General features: G+C 46.9%; 2 protein-coding genes across 6 annotated transcripts; one reads left to right on the top strand and one right to left on the bottom strand.

The window, feature by feature from the left end:
• Positions 1 to 125: 125 nt before the first annotated feature.
• On the bottom strand, positions 126 to 7,040 carry smarca5 (SNF2 related chromatin remodeling ATPase 5). Of its 4 annotated transcripts, none has more exons than XM_088373110.1 (24): positions 6,928 to 7,040; positions 5,908 to 6,084; positions 5,273 to 5,386; positions 5,020 to 5,186; positions 4,770 to 4,870; positions 4,599 to 4,699; positions 4,344 to 4,523; positions 3,990 to 4,145; positions 3,795 to 3,926; positions 3,655 to 3,723; positions 3,468 to 3,577; positions 3,158 to 3,384; positions 2,953 to 3,074; positions 2,593 to 2,878; positions 2,250 to 2,398; positions 2,049 to 2,171; positions 1,866 to 1,973; positions 1,642 to 1,755; positions 1,441 to 1,563; positions 1,225 to 1,357; positions 1,029 to 1,147; positions 730 to 942; positions 556 to 666; positions 126 to 476 (listed from the first exon to the last, which is right to left on the bottom strand). In XM_088373110.1, the coding sequence occupies exons 2-24, from the start codon at positions 5,980 to 5,982 to the stop codon at positions 411 to 413; spliced, it is 3,099 nt and encodes a 1,032-aa protein (XP_088229236.1). In that variant the 5' UTR covers positions 5,983 to 6,084; positions 6,928 to 7,040; the 3' UTR covers positions 126 to 410. The 4 variants fall into 4 exon arrangements, with proteins under 4 accessions (XP_088229236.1, XP_088229233.1, XP_088229235.1 ...); XM_088373107.1 differs by lacking the exon at positions 6,928 to 7,040 and adding an exon at positions 6,676 to 6,828; XM_088373109.1 differs by lacking the exon at positions 6,928 to 7,040 and adding an exon at positions 6,587 to 6,715.
• usp38 (ubiquitin specific peptidase 38) lies at positions 6,587 to 13,755 on the top strand. Of its 2 annotated transcripts, none has more exons than XM_088373111.1 (13): positions 6,587 to 6,749; positions 7,713 to 7,898; positions 8,127 to 8,631; positions 8,706 to 8,841; positions 8,915 to 9,044; positions 9,138 to 9,239; positions 9,320 to 9,478; positions 9,643 to 9,836; positions 9,927 to 10,020; positions 10,095 to 10,201; positions 10,272 to 10,578; positions 10,933 to 11,847; positions 12,429 to 13,755. In XM_088373111.1, the coding sequence occupies exons 2-13, from the start codon at positions 7,722 to 7,724 to the stop codon at positions 12,591 to 12,593; spliced, it is 2,991 nt and encodes a 996-aa protein (XP_088229237.1). In that variant the 5' UTR covers positions 6,587 to 6,749; positions 7,713 to 7,721; the 3' UTR covers positions 12,594 to 13,755. The 2 variants fall into 2 exon arrangements, with proteins under 2 accessions (XP_088229237.1, XP_088229238.1); XM_088373112.1 differs by having other exon boundaries at positions 6,587 to 7,072.
• The last annotated feature ends 887 nt before the right edge of the window (positions 13,756 to 14,642 follow it).

Genomic DNA, 14,642 nt, shown 5'->3' with positions numbered 1-14,642 from the left:
TGGTTGAAGCCAGAAGCATCTCAATGTGCCATATTGAAATTACATTGTTTCTTCTTATTATGGTCTTCAACTCATCCATTTTGGAATAATATACATTAAGTTTTTCAAAAATGACTGCACCACAGTTTCATTTTATTATAAAACTGAATATTTATTGAAACTACTTCACAGGGAGAAGGTACACTGGAATGTGTTACCACTGACAGGCATAAATACAATTTCCATAAAGGACTAGTAGAAAAACAAAACCAGCACAGCTGCAGTGTTTTAGTAAATGACAACAAGGCAGAAAAATCTCGCTAGGAACAAATGATACAAAGTCTAAGGATGTTGGACACCATTAGCCAACGCAGGCAAAAACGATCGGCTCGGCTAACGATGACGCGCTGTACAAACGAACGAGGCGTTGTTTACAACTTGAGTTTTTTCCGACGCCCGCGACTGTCCGAGGTTCCTTCCGGCTTCCGTTTCTGGGCCTGAACGGGAGAAGAAGAAGTGATTAAAGACTTCTTCTGATGAGAAAGAAACATCTCAGTAGCCAACGGTTCCACTTACCGAGCCGGTCTTGGGCCCCCTCTTCTTCTTCTCCGCCTTCTCCCGCTCCTCCAGCTCCATGTTCTCCCTCTCGATGAGCGTGATGAGTGTGTTGCATCGCCTTTGCAGCTCCTGCAAGTGCGCACAAGTCAGTAACGACGTCGGAGAAGCGGACAGCGGGAAATATCCGCTCACCATGGCCGTCCTGGACTTGAGGAACCAGTCGAAGCGGAACTGGGGCGAGTTGCGGATGCACTGGCGCAGCTCGTCGTACACGCTCTCCTTGTCGAAGCCCAGCTTGTGCAGCATGCAGATGAGGAAGCGGTCCTCCTCCTCCGTGTAGTTCTTACCCTTGTTGGTGCCGTAGGAGATGCGCAGCTGGTGGAAGGGCGCCTTGTAGCGGCCGATCTGGTTCGAAGAAACATTTGGACCTTGTCACGCTTGACACCAGTTTTGAATTGTGAAACTAATTCAAGATCCTCTTGATGACAAACCTTGGAGTCCAGTGCCTTCTTGATGCTGATCCTCCTCTGGATCCTGGCCTCGCCTCGCTCAATCTGAGCCATGATCTTCTCGATGTCCTGGAGCTCGTTGCAGCGCTCCCAGAACACAGCTGGGGGATCACAGCGCAGGAGGACGTCACGTACGTAGGAATAAGGGGGCGACAATTGGAGTCCGAGCGCACATTACCGGAATATTCCATGACTTCCTCCGGAGTTTTCCCCTCCACCTCTCTGGCAATGTTCTCGATGTCGTCGCGTCCCCACTTCTCATTGGCTTTGATGAATTGGTTGAAGTCACGTTTGTTCCAAATGGTGAATCCCTACACAAGAATAAAAAAAAAAAGATACAGTTCATGTTTGTGGCCAAAGGATAAAAAAAATACCAGAGTCCAAATCCTTCCACCTGCTGCAGAAGATTCTCCTTCTCCTCCAGCTCCTCCTCAGTCAAGGCTTCAGCCTCGTCGATCTTGGCCTGCTCCTCCTTCTGGACTTGAGCCGAGTTGGGCATTTCCGGGTTGCGCGGAACCTACGAGGACAAGCTCGCGTGATCAAAAGAACATTTGTCAAATCGCAGAAGGTGTGAGGAGCACGTGAGAGGATGTACTTTGTAGCCAATGGTCTTTCGGTAGAAGAGGATTTCCTTTTCAAGTAGCTCAAAGAGACGTGGCGGGAAGAACTGGAAGTCTTGGACATTGGGCTGCTTGGGCGGACGGGGAGCCTGGAGGCCGAGCAGAATGAACATGGTTTAGGACAGGACATCATTTTGGTAGCTACACCACCCAAGGAGGAACGAAAAGGGTTTTTTTTCAGCCGTAGAAAACTACCCACCTTGGGGGCTTTGGGCTCGCTGACTCGAAGAGCTTCTCTGAAGTAGGCGTCCACGGCATAATTGGCCTTCCTCTCTCTCTTGGGCGGCTCGATCCAGTTGGTGATGACCTGACGAGGAAAGGCAGGAGGAGGTGGAGATGAACATCAAGGCTTGATGTTGTTCCCACGGTGGCTCTTTTATACCTTTTTCTTCTCTCTGTAGTCTTCTCCCTCAAACGTGTAGACGCTGGTGTTCTCCGTGTCCATGGTGAAGTTCCTCAACGAGCTCTCGCCCAAGGAGGAGAGCTTCTCTTTCATCTCCATCGTCTGGTGGCCGGGTGATCAAACGTCAGGCAAAAAAGTCTGCCGCTAAGCCGGGCGGCCGCGCTTGAAGCCACGACTCACCTTCCTCTCGCCCCGCTCCAGGATGGCGTCGATGTCGTCGTCTGTGATCTCGCTCTCCTTGGAGGCGAAGACGTGCGTGGCGCCGTGGCGAATGATGGACAGCATCTCGTCTTTTCCCAGCTTGTTGGCGCTCGGATCCACAAGTCGCCCTGGTGAGATGAAGAAACAGCCGCGATCAGTGTATGGATTCAAGCGATTCATGTACCACTAGAGGGAGCCATCATACTTTGAGAATCATTAATCACAGTTTTCCTTGCATTAAAGAGTATTAGATTTTTTTTTTTTTTTTGCGATGCCACGAACTAGTCTGCCAACTTGAAAACAAAACAAAAATGTGTCGTACCTTGCTGGATGACGATGGAGTCCAGGCGCAGTTTCATCTCCGCCCTCTCCACAATTCGCTCCTCCACCGTGTTCTCCGTGATGAAGCGGAAGACGCGCACTTGTTTCAGCTGCCCGATCCTGTGAGCTCGGTCCATGGCCTGGAGGTCCACTTGAGGGTTCCAGTCCGAGTCATAGAGGATGACCACGTCGGCGGTCGCAAGATTGATACCGAGGCCTCCAGCTCTGGTGCTCAGCATGAAGATAAACTTGCTGCTGTTGGGCTCGTTGTAGGCGTTGATGGAGATCTGAAAAGTGCACCCCACGTTTTAAGGTCACGACATCTTAAAAGTGCAAGCAACGCAGTCCGTTAGCACCGCACCTGTCTCTCTTCATGCGGCGTCTGACCGTCCAGGCGACAATAGCCGTAGTTCCTCCACATGCAGTAGTCCTCCAAGATGTCCAGCACCCTGGTCATCTGGCTGAAGATGAGCACGCGTGAGCCTGGAGAGAAAAAAACATAAAACCCACACCCACCATCTTGTGAGCGTCGTGTCCTGCTGCACCAAACTGCACCTCCAACTTACCCTGCTCTTTCATCTTGGGCAGCAGCTTGTCCAGGACCGCCATCTTGCCGCTGTTGACCACCAGGTGGAGGTCGGTGGTGTACGGGGGTCCGGGCTCGGCGCCGTCGAACAGGTACGGGTGATTGCAGCACTTGCGCAGCTGCATGAGCACGTTGAGCAGACGCATCTTGTCCATCTTGCCGGCAGAGTTCAGGATGTCGATGTCCTTCATCAAAATTTTGGTGTACCTTATGGAGAGATCGATCAATGATTTTTTTTCTCCTAAATCTATATTTAGCAACCAACTAAAATCTATCTAATGGGTTCTTACCATTCTCGCTGCATTTTACTGAGTCCCACATACATCTTGATCTCCTTCTTGGGGAGTAGTGTCTTCTCAACATCAGCTTTTATGCGACGGAGCAAGAATGGGCGGAGCACCTACTCGTAACAATACAATAGAAATATTGTGAATATGCTTCCAAATAAGCAAATTTTTTTTTATATTCCCGACATACCGTGTGCAGACGCTCCACCAGTTTCTGATCGCCCAAGCAGTTGTTCGTGTCAAACCAAGAGTCAAAGTCCTTCAGGGGCCAAATGCAAAAAATTAGGGACTGTTTTCATTATGATTCAAAGATTTGGGAATGTCACACACCTCTGACGAATTGAAGACGTCTGGGAGCAGGAAGTTGAGCAGGGCCCAAAGCTCGTGGAGGTTGTTCTGGAGCGGCGTACCGGTTAGCAGCAGGCGATTGGTGGTCTTGAATTCTCGCACGATCTCAGACAACTGCGGGGAAATGTGCGTTATTATTCGAGGAGCCTCACAGGTAAAGGACGAAGGCAGACGTACCTTGGATTTCTCGTTCTTGATCCTGTGGGCTTCGTCGATGACCAGGTAGCGCCAGTTGAATTTCTTGAAGACGGCCTTTTCTATGATGAGCATCTCGTACGAAGTCACACACACGTCCCATTCGCCGGGCAGCAACACGTCTCGGATGAGAGCAGTCTGCAAAATGGAGGATGGAGATTCAGACTTTATTTTCACACAGTGCTATTTTTTGGTGTCATTTTAATTTAAAAAATAATTTTTCACGATAATAATGTAATTTTACAACAACATAAAAAAGTCAACTCTCTTGATACTAGATTAATTTTCCCTTCACCCTTTCCAAACAATATTGGTAAAATGGCAAACATGGCTGACCCTCTCATCTCTGTCTCCGATCAGGCAGACTGCTCGCAGAGACGGCACCCAGCGCTTGAACTCGTTCATCCAGTTGTACAACGTGGACTTGGGCACCAGCACCATATGCGGGCCGGGAATGTTCCTGTAGTGCTTCATGTAGCCCAGCAGGGAAATGGTTTGGAGGGTCTTTCCCAAACCCTGACGGCACACCAATCGGTAGAAATGAAGTCACGTCTCAAAACGAAGTGATACAGTTGCGAGAAAGGCGCTCACCATTTCATCGGCGAGGATGCCGTTGATTCCGTTCTCGTACAGAGAGATGAGCCAGTTCAGACCGCGCACCTGATAGTCTCGCATCTTTCCTGTTTTGACGTCTGCACGGGAAGGTAAACGCTTGATGGACATACTTTCTTCCTTTCTGTTTCTAAAGAGGCCAGCGCTTACAAGATGGCGAGTCGTCAAAGCGGGTGCAGACGTTGGTGGTCTTGGTGCTCTCGCTCAACAGCTCCTCGTCTTCCTCTTGCTCGGTGCGTCGATGACGATTGCTGAGAGAAAAGCGTGGGGTAGAAGAAGAAGTAAAATGTTACTTAACTGGTTAATGATGGTTTTTTTGATGGCCATAGTTTGAGAAACTTCCATTATTTTTTTTACTTGGACATATGTTTTTTGAATTTTGATATTTTTTGGTACTCACTCTCCAGCAGACAACAAGTTCTGCTTCTCGTCCTTTTTGATGCGAGGACGCCCGGGCTTCATCTTGAGCGGGGACGTGGGAGTCTTCTGTGCAGCCGGCTGAATGAAGTGAGCAAAAAGCTCGGTTTGCTTCAACAGGTAGTCGAATCTGTTGGTACGGTCCGTTTTCTACAGGCGCAAAAAAGATATTTGGATTATTCCTTGGACAACAACAAAAGTATTCTAATATTTGAGTAGGAAAAAAAAATCCTTACGACTTTCTCTTCATAACCTGGAGCAGATTCTTTGGTTTTGGTAGAGGACACATCTTGTCCATCAGGTCCTGCATCTGAGGACGACTCCTTGCCGGCATCCGAGTCAGACTTTTCCTATTAAAAAAATAAAATAAAAGATTGTTTGTTCATTAATTTGCATACTCCCTGAACCCATCTTACAAGGACGACATACATTTTCTATTTTTTAGAGCATTCCAACATTTCATTTTGATAATTTAATAAAATATAATCACAAAAACAAAATGCCCGAGGCAATGCAGCAATGGCATCACCTCGGGCTGCCATTGGAAAAAAAACAAAGGCGAGCTTCGGTGAAGAATTACTAGGCCCGATTGCCATAATTAAGAATGTTTGATTCCTCAAAGAAGGAAATAAGCGCGTGTCGCAACGTCCTACATTTACGGAACGGAACAACAATGGTTTCGGCGGCGCTAGCAAGTTGAGCTACAATTAGCTAGCCGCGAGCTAACTGACGCTAACGGTTAATCAAATAGAAGTCGGTCGTGGGAAGCGTTCAAGTCAATGGAGAATTATTAAAATCATATATATTGATACACTGGAAGGCACAACCATGTTTAAAAATCAAAACAGTGTCCCATTCCGAACCGTTTTACCTCGGCTCCGCCGGCTTCTTCAACTTCGGTCTGTTCTTCCCGCTCCGGTTCCACGCAGCTTAAAATGTCCGACATGTTTTACGGCTATTCCCTTTTTGGCTGGTCCCGTGTAAGATGGATCTATTGTGGATTTTAGGGACAACTTTCTCGCCGTGTTCTGGTATTGTTCCGTTGGGTCTGTGGAATGAAAGACACACCGGTCAGCGCGAGTGGTTGCTTTGCTCCTCCCGAACACCCGCGTTCTCAGCGTGAGTTTGCCGCGCAATCGCGAGACTTGGCCATGTAGCCTTCATTAAAATCGGAAATACCGGAACGCACACCGAGGATGAACGTGAATGCATCACGAAAATTGAAAGTAAAATTTAATTTTTTGTTGTTGTTATTGCTGTAATAAAAAAATCTTAAATTATATTGCATATATTTACTATGCTTTCCTGGAGTATTTAGAATAATACATCGTTTATGACAATAGCTGTTAAAGAATCGGGGAAAATGAAACTAAAATGTCGACGTCATGAATCATACTTGGAAAAAAAAACTTATTTTTGGTTAAATTTAAAAACGCAAGAACTAGACTTTTTTGTAGGGTAATTCACGTATAAACTTGAATTTACAGATAATAATAATCACAGGCAATGCAAAGACCACCAAAACGGACGTTTGCTTTGGGGGTCCTTACTGCTTGTCAGGCGTGAGAGAAATGACGTAGCCGTTGTTGATCAGCTGATTCCGGTTGAGTGATTTCACCAAAAATATAACAGAATTTACCTGCGAAACGAGATTTAACACCAAAACGGAGCGTATCTTCTTCAAGTCGGACACTATTGACATGCTCCATTTGGGTATGGACGTGTTTATTCAGAGCCTGTGCCCTCCTTCTTTCCCATTCGGGGCGTATTAGCTTTTATGCTAAGTCAGTGGCTGCCGAGAAACATCACACAGCTAACGTCAAGCCCTTCAAGTTGCTTTGTTCGACGCGGCGCTCGTAAACAAATGTATATATATATTTAAAACACTTACTAGCGGCGTGGTTAAATGTGGTTGCGGTGGTGATCAGATGTCGGATGTATTTGTACTTGTGTTTTAAGCGGTGGCTTTGCTATTATGACTATACGGCTACTGTCAAGGCGCGTATGACCGATGGGCTACCGTAGTGAAGAAAAAGGTGGGAAACAAGTGTAATAACTGCACTTTAAGTAACTATAGATGATATTTATTTTGTTATTAATGTTAATAATAACATGTTATGTCAAGTTGACGTGTCAACGCCATTAACATCGCTGAAAACTAATAAAAAAGCTGTAATACAATGCTGTACAGTAATTCTCAAACCAAGTGCCACTTTAAAAATATCATTACATAATAAACATAATTATAAAAAAATGTACTTAAATACATGTTCAAAAGCAAGCAGTAGTTAAAGTTAAAATGATAATATTCTGCACTTTTAGTCAAATATAACTGAACTCCGTTTGGAAAGTTAAAAAAAAAAGGATTATAAAAAGGTTGAAGCAGGCTGTACACATACCCAGAAGCGTTATTATATTTCATATTTTAAATATGTACATTTATTTGGATTTAAATGAGTGATTCTTTGTGTCCATCTGGTGGTAAACTGCATTTGTCTTGTAACATTATGAAATTTGTCAATTTTACATTACGGCTTATAGCATTTTGAAAATCTGTCAACTTTCCTCTTTGTTTTCACTGTGAGCCATTCATCGTTTGTTGAGTTATTATGTTAAGCTGGAGTTGTCAGATGCCACATGACCAATGAGGCGTCCTGCTCGCTTTGTCTCTCACAGGCCGCCATCATGGACAAAATTTTGGAGGGCCTGATCAGCTCTGCTCACACGCTTCCGGTGAAAAAGGCCATTGTGAAAAAGGTGGTGGAGGCGGCAGAGAAGGACGTGGCGGCGGAGGAGTGCCAGGCTCTGTTTGCCGTCACCACCCGCCTCATCCTGCTGGGGGAGGACCCCTTCCAGAAGCAAGTGAGCAGTGGTTTGTCCTATTGTGACCAACTAGATTTTTTTCTTTTGATATCTGAGGTTGATTTTATTTTAAGCCGTTTTACATCAGAGAGCTTCACTTGGTCGGTCCAGCCATATTCTTGTCTTGCAGAAAAAATGTGCTCTATCGCCATCTTGTATTAAAAAGCAATTTTAAACCTTTTTATTTGTTACTCAGACCCCTCGTGACCTCCTATCCTCTCTCCTCAGGTGGGCTTCCAGGTCCTGGAGGCGTACGCACGCTACCACCGCTCGGCGTTTGAGGCGTTCTTCACCAAGGACTTTGTGTTAGGCCTGCTGCAGCAGGGCTATGAGCAGCTGGATCACAAAGACCCGGCCGTGGTGGACTACATCCACTGTGGCTTGCGGCTGCTCATCAGTTGCCCCGCCGTGCTGGAGCTTTTCGCCGTGGTCCAGGTGGAGGTGCTGAGGATGGTGTGCGAGCGGCCCGGGCCGGCCGCGTGCGCCCGTCTCGCCTCCCTGCTGTCGGACTTTGTGCAGTGCGTGCCCAGAGACAAGGGAGGCGTCCTGTTCTGCCAGCAGCTGGTGAGGACCATCGGCTACTTCCACTGCCTGGCCAACCAGGAGCAAGAACTGGGCGAGTACGTGGCCCAGGTCACCAAGGTCAGCACGTTGCTGCAGAACATCTGGAAGGCCGAGCCGGCCACGCTGCTGCCTTCCCTGCAGGAGGTCTTCGCCATCATCTCTTCTACAGGTGAGACGATTGATTCAGTACTGCCCCCTAGCTGTCTGGAGGGACTTATGATCACTATAAAACTTCTTCTTCAGACCCAGCGTTCGAACCGTCCATCGCCTTGGCCAGTCTGGTGCAGTACATCCCGGTCCAGATGATCACAGTGCTTATTAAGAGTCTCACCACGGACCAGAATGTCAAAGACGCAAACATGACCAAAGCACTCTGCAGGTATGTGGAAGTATGATACACTCAACATGATGCTTTTGGTTGAAGGCCACATATACCTGTCGTGTTTTCTTAGGATGATTGATTGGCTCTCTTGGCCTCTGGCCCAGCACGTGGACACCTGGGTCATCGCTCTGCTCAAAGGCCTGGCCGCCGTTCAGAAGTTCACCATCCTCATAGATGTCACTCTGCTCAAAATTGAACTGGTAGGTCTTGAGATGTGCTCACGGTACGTTTTAGTGGAATTTAACAACTACCATCCTATTGACATTTAAAATGATTTTCAACTTCTCGCACAGGTGTTCAATCGTCTGTGGTACCCCATCGTGCGACCGGGGGCCCTCGCCGTCCTCTCCCACATGCTCCTCAGCTTCCAGCATTCTCCCGAGGCCTTCCATCTGGTAAGGCATCTCGCCTGCCAAAAAAAAAAAAGATGTGAAAAGGACATTTTTCTATTGTCTCCCATAATCATCTGTTGCAGGTTATTCCGCACGTGGTGCATCTGGTGCAGTCGCTGCAGGCCGACGGGCTCCCCACCAGTAAAGCCTTCCTGCTGCAGTTCAGTGAGCTCGTGCACTGCATGATGTATCAGTATTCTGGATTCCCTGATCTCTACGACCACATTTTGGAAGCCATCAAGGTAAGCGAGCGTTTTTCTTTTTTTTTTTTGCTTTATTTCAATATTTACTACATAATTAAGAAAATATATTTACAAGCCAAAACTATACCCGGCAAAAACTGACCCAGGAACATGTTTGAACATGAGAAGAATTTTCAGGTTAAATATGCATCTCATGCCGCCAGGATCTGCCAAAACCAAGCGAGGAGAAGATCAAGCTGGTGCTGAATCAAAGTGCCTGGACCTCCCAGTCCAACTCTTTTGCCTCTGGACCGCTGAGGCAGGTCGGGAAGTCCGAGACTGGCAAGACGGGCTTGGTCAACCTGGGGAACACCTGCTTCATGAACAGCATCCTGCAGACGCTCTTCATGGCCACAGAGTAAGTCACCAGCCGTTTTTTATATAATACACTTGACTGACACACTCAAATAAAAAAAATAAAAAATGTTTGAACTTTGTCTTGCCTCAGTTTCAGACGACACGTGTTGTCGCTGCGTCTGAACGGTTCCAGCACGCTGATGAAGAAGCTGCAGTTGCTCTTTGCTTTCCTTGCACACACTCAGGTTTGTGTTAGTGGAAGACTAGAACGATCGTGGCAGCTGGAAAGTGTGGTGCAATGTCTTTGCTTCCCCCCTAGAGGGCGGCCTACGCTCCGAGGAACTTCTTGGAGGTGTCCCGCCCGCCGTGGTTTAATGCGGGCTCTCAGCAGGACTGCTCAGAGTACCTCCGCTTTCTTCTCGACAGGTACAGCAAGTGAATAATGGGTATTGAATAGCTTCTCCCAAGTTTCTTGACATTGTCTCCCGATACCAAGGTTACACGAAGAGGAGAAAACCATTCAGGTGTTGGAATCAAACAACCCAAGTGTTCCCACCGACGCCATTGACGCAAGCGGCAAAGACGCCAGCGCTCCGACGTCCCCCGAAGACGGCGAAGCGTCCGCTCCAAAGGTGGACGACAACGACAGACGGACCTTGATTGAGAGGACTTTTGGCGGAAAACTCGTGACGGGCATCCGATGCACCCACTGCGACTGCGTCTCCGAGAAGGAGGAGCCCTTCACGGACCTTTCGCTGGCCTTCTGCCCCTCGCGGGGTGCCACCAAATCCAACGAGTCCAAAGCAAGTTTGCCTTTTGAATATAAATTATTCACACTCAAATCAGCAAGTTTGCCAATTTTCTGCAATATGGTAATTTACCCTCTTTCACACAAAGACCCAGACAAATGACTAACCAATTAATTAAGCTTCTTTTGCACCCAGCTTGCCACTTTCACAGAGGCCTACTAGCCAAATGACAACAGTCATTTAGCAATTTAGCTCCTTCTCATGGAGCTCAGCCCAAATTCCATAAGCTGTTTCCGACAGAGATTCAGCTAAATGATAGCTAATTTGCGATTGAACCTTTTTCACACAAAGATCGGGTTGAATTAACACATATTAGCGCTTAAACGTTTTGTCTCTTGTCTTCCCAAGTCGGACGAGTCCAAAATGGTTTGCCAGGGTTCCGTCAACGGCGGCAGCGAGACCCCTATGCCGGGGACCAAAGACCAATCCGGACACGTCCACGGCCTGCCAGAGAACAACGAACCTCCCCTCACCGTGCCCGACCTGGTGGACTACTTCCTTGCTCCGGAGATCCTGGATAAGGACAACGCCTACTTTTGTGGCAAGTGTGGCAGCCTGCGAAGGGCAGAGCGGACCCTCAAGGTGATGTCAGCCCCCGAGTACCTGATCCTCACGCTGTTACGCTTCGCTTACGACGCCAAGTGCCACGTACGCCGCAAGATCCTGGACAACGTCACCATCCCGCCGCGCCTGCGCCTTCCCGTGCACCGTCCCGCTGTGACTTTGCCGGCCCCGCCCCTGCAGCCCGCCTCTTCCCCGCCCCTGGTGGACTCCCCCGAGAGCAGCGAGAACCTGGCCAAGAAACTCAAACCCTCCCGTCGAGATGAGGAAGTCCAGTCGGTGCTTTACGTCCTCAGCTCCGTCGTGATGCATTCGGGCGTGTCGTCCGAAAGTGGACACTACTACTCCTACGGCTGCGACAGCACAGCGGAAGGGGGCGGCGTCTGTCAGGAGGACTTGAGTCAAGGGGAGCAAGTCCGGGAGGGTCCGAGCAGTCAAGGGGGCGGCAGCTCTGTGCCCACCAGGGACTGGTTGCTGTTCAATGACAGCAGGGTGACATTTGCTTCCTTCCAGTCGGTGCAAAACATCACCAGTCGCTTCCCCAAGGACACGGCCTATGTGCTCATGTACAGGAAACAGGAAGTGGCCGGGCAGGCCTCCATTAAAGGCCCGACGGCCAGCGGAATAAGGCAGAGCGCCGAGCCGCCGTTGCAGAAAGAACTGCTGGATGCCATTATCAAGGACAATAAGTTGTATCTCCAGGTAAAACCCAAAGCAATTCACACAGAAATACAGCAAAGCAGTATATTCTTGATCCTTAATGTAAAATGAGACTCAACTTTCAACTTTTAGAGCACTTTAAAACAGCTATTGTTGCATAAAAAGTGCTGTGTCGGGAGAAAAAGTCACTCATACAATAATAGTTCAAACACAGCTGCAGCGATAGCCTGATTTTGCTGGGTTTCGTGTAAAAGACACAGATGAACCGTTTATCGAGTTAAAGCTTACGTTTCCTCTCCGTGTCGTGAAATGATGTCGTCTTCTCAAATTTACACGAGACGGGAGCGACTATTGAGCCGCTCAAGGGGAGAACATGGAACGCCGAGCTTTACACTTATTCGCATTTCACACACGTACTGTGGCGTTGGCGATAGACAACAAACGTCCTCAACAAATCATCAAGATCAATGCTGGATAAAAAGATTTGTTTCGCCTTCACCTTGAGTCAAATCCCGCAAGAAGCCAGGCAGTAATTTCACGAGCCACTGAACCGTCCCTAAGCAAACTGCCACTAGAGGGAGCTGTCGGTACGCTCTCTTTCACGTGTTTATTTCTCTCCACAGGAACAAGAGCTGAACGCTCGGACTCAGGCTCTGCAGGCGCCGTCTTCTTCCTGCTCCTTCAGGCCCAACGGCTCCGATGACAACAACCCGCCGGGGAGTTGCGGCCCGTCTGGAGGGGGAGGGGGAGGAGGAGGGTTTAACACCATTAGTAGACTGGTCTTCTAAAGCTAAGCACACAATGCTAACAAGAGCAGGGGTGGGGGGGATCTTTTTACTGTCCTCAGAGGGACAAATAAAAAGGTATCGAAGCTGTAACAGGTGGAACGGTGCAGGTGGATAATGTTAAAAACAAAGATGGATACATTTAGCTGTATAGCAATGTTAAGAGGTGTAGACAGCTTTACAGGTGCCAGCTCTGCAGTTCCATTGAACAGTGGTGCCTTGAGATACAAGTGACCCAACTATTTATTCATAACTTGAAAATTAAGCATTGAGTGGCGGCAGTTAAATTAATTCAACTCACTCGAAAAACAGCATTATGCCACTCCCAGTAGACATTTAGAAACTAAACATTAATACACGTGTGTTTTTAAAACAACTTAATAATGTGACCTAATGAATGGCTCGTTAGCTTTGTAGAAGAAGCCGTCTATTCAATGTTTGCACGACGACATTACATACAGTACTGCCTCCTAGTGGCCAAGGTGGGGACAGCACAAGGAGCAGCGTACTGAATTGGATTGAAGCAGAAACTAATAAATTATTTACTATTCTTAACTAAATACATAACTATTTAGATGTCATTGTGGTTTTTGTTTTATACAATGTTACTGAATCCTAGCGCTTCTTGATTTTTTTTGGGGGGGTGCATCATTCGCATTTCCACTCATTTCATTAGGGAATGATGATTTGACTCAAGGATGTGTGGTCCTGAAACGGATTTCTTATCTCAAGGTATCACTGTATTATGCGCTGAGAATATTGCCCACCCCTGGCAACAAGCACTGAAAAGCTCCTTGAGGATTGAAAGTGTTGTACACTGTTCAACTATTTTTAATTTATTGAGATTTTGTTTTGGTGAAATTGATTTTCTTTCAATTAAGGTTCAAACAAAAGAAAAATATGCTGTTTGGACCATGCATTACATACAACTAGCAGAACCTCCAAAGTGGAAAGCAAGACTGAATCACACAGGACTTTATTTGTAATTCTAAAAGTTTGCTAACTTATTAGCATGTAGCTATGTTCCATTTTGGAGGTTCCACTTCTCATCTGCATGCATTTTGATCATTGCCGTGTTTTATTTTTCCAAACTGATTGATATATTGGGCATTTGATAACTTTAATATCACATATATGCAATAAATCAATTTGTCTTAAAAAGGTTCTCAGTTTAGTTGAATTGAAAACAACATACGTACACAATACGTCGCTTTAGGTATATTTTAGCGGGCAGCCAGATGAAGACGCAGGCGGGCATTGTAACAACTGGGCTTGCTGTTTTTGCGTCACTGGTAATTAGTTGGGCCTCATTTCTTCATCGATACCCCTCCGGCTGTTGTTGTTGCTGAAGAAGTCATTAATCATGGTGGCTAACAGGACACATTCTTGGGGGAAGGCGTTTAGCATCACAATGGCATTCCAATAAGATTCCTCAGATGCCTGAAAGCGGGGAGATGCAAAAAACCCCTCTGTAGTTAATATCAACCTTGCAATTTTGTGCTGAGAACAATCGGAAATCATTTTAGTGCCTGATAAGTGAGGATGCAAAGGATGCATTTATAAAAAGCAGGTGTAATGGGATGAAGAGGAGAAGGAAGAAAGTTTATTCTGAGTCAGTATTGGTAAGGTACTGATGTAAAGGCAAAAATGAAGGATGTGTAAGAATGCACAAATTAAAAAGCAGGTCTGAGGAAAGTCAAGAAATTCCTTGTCAGGAGAAGGTGGGGGGTAATGCCAGGGAAAAAATCAGGTATGGGAAGGAGATGGAAAAGAGGTCACAGGAAGGAAGGAAGGAAGGAAGGAAGGAAGGTAGGTTTAGGTACAACAGAGCTAATCTCCACTTGAAACAATGCAAAGTTCGCTAGCGTTAAGGCCTTCAACTTCCGGTTATGACATTCACAATAAGATTCCCGTCAGCCGATGACCAGGCGAAATTACGTGACGGACTTTCACTCTGAAAATCCGTCGTTTATTGACAATACAAATATACATAGAATACGTGCCATAAAAATTTAAATTTTCACGTCAGAAATGACAACTTTAAATAACCAC

Source organism: Syngnathus floridae, chromosome 4, assembly GCF_059516105.1.
Source record: "Syngnathus floridae isolate MCC-2025c chromosome 4, RoL_Sflo_1.0, whole genome shotgun sequence".
In the NCBI taxonomy this organism is placed as follows: Eukaryota; Metazoa; Chordata; class Actinopteri; order Syngnathiformes; family Syngnathidae; genus Syngnathus; species Syngnathus floridae.
The sequence above is the reverse complement of the archived record's forward strand: the minus strand, read 5'-3'. Positions and strand labels throughout refer to the sequence as shown.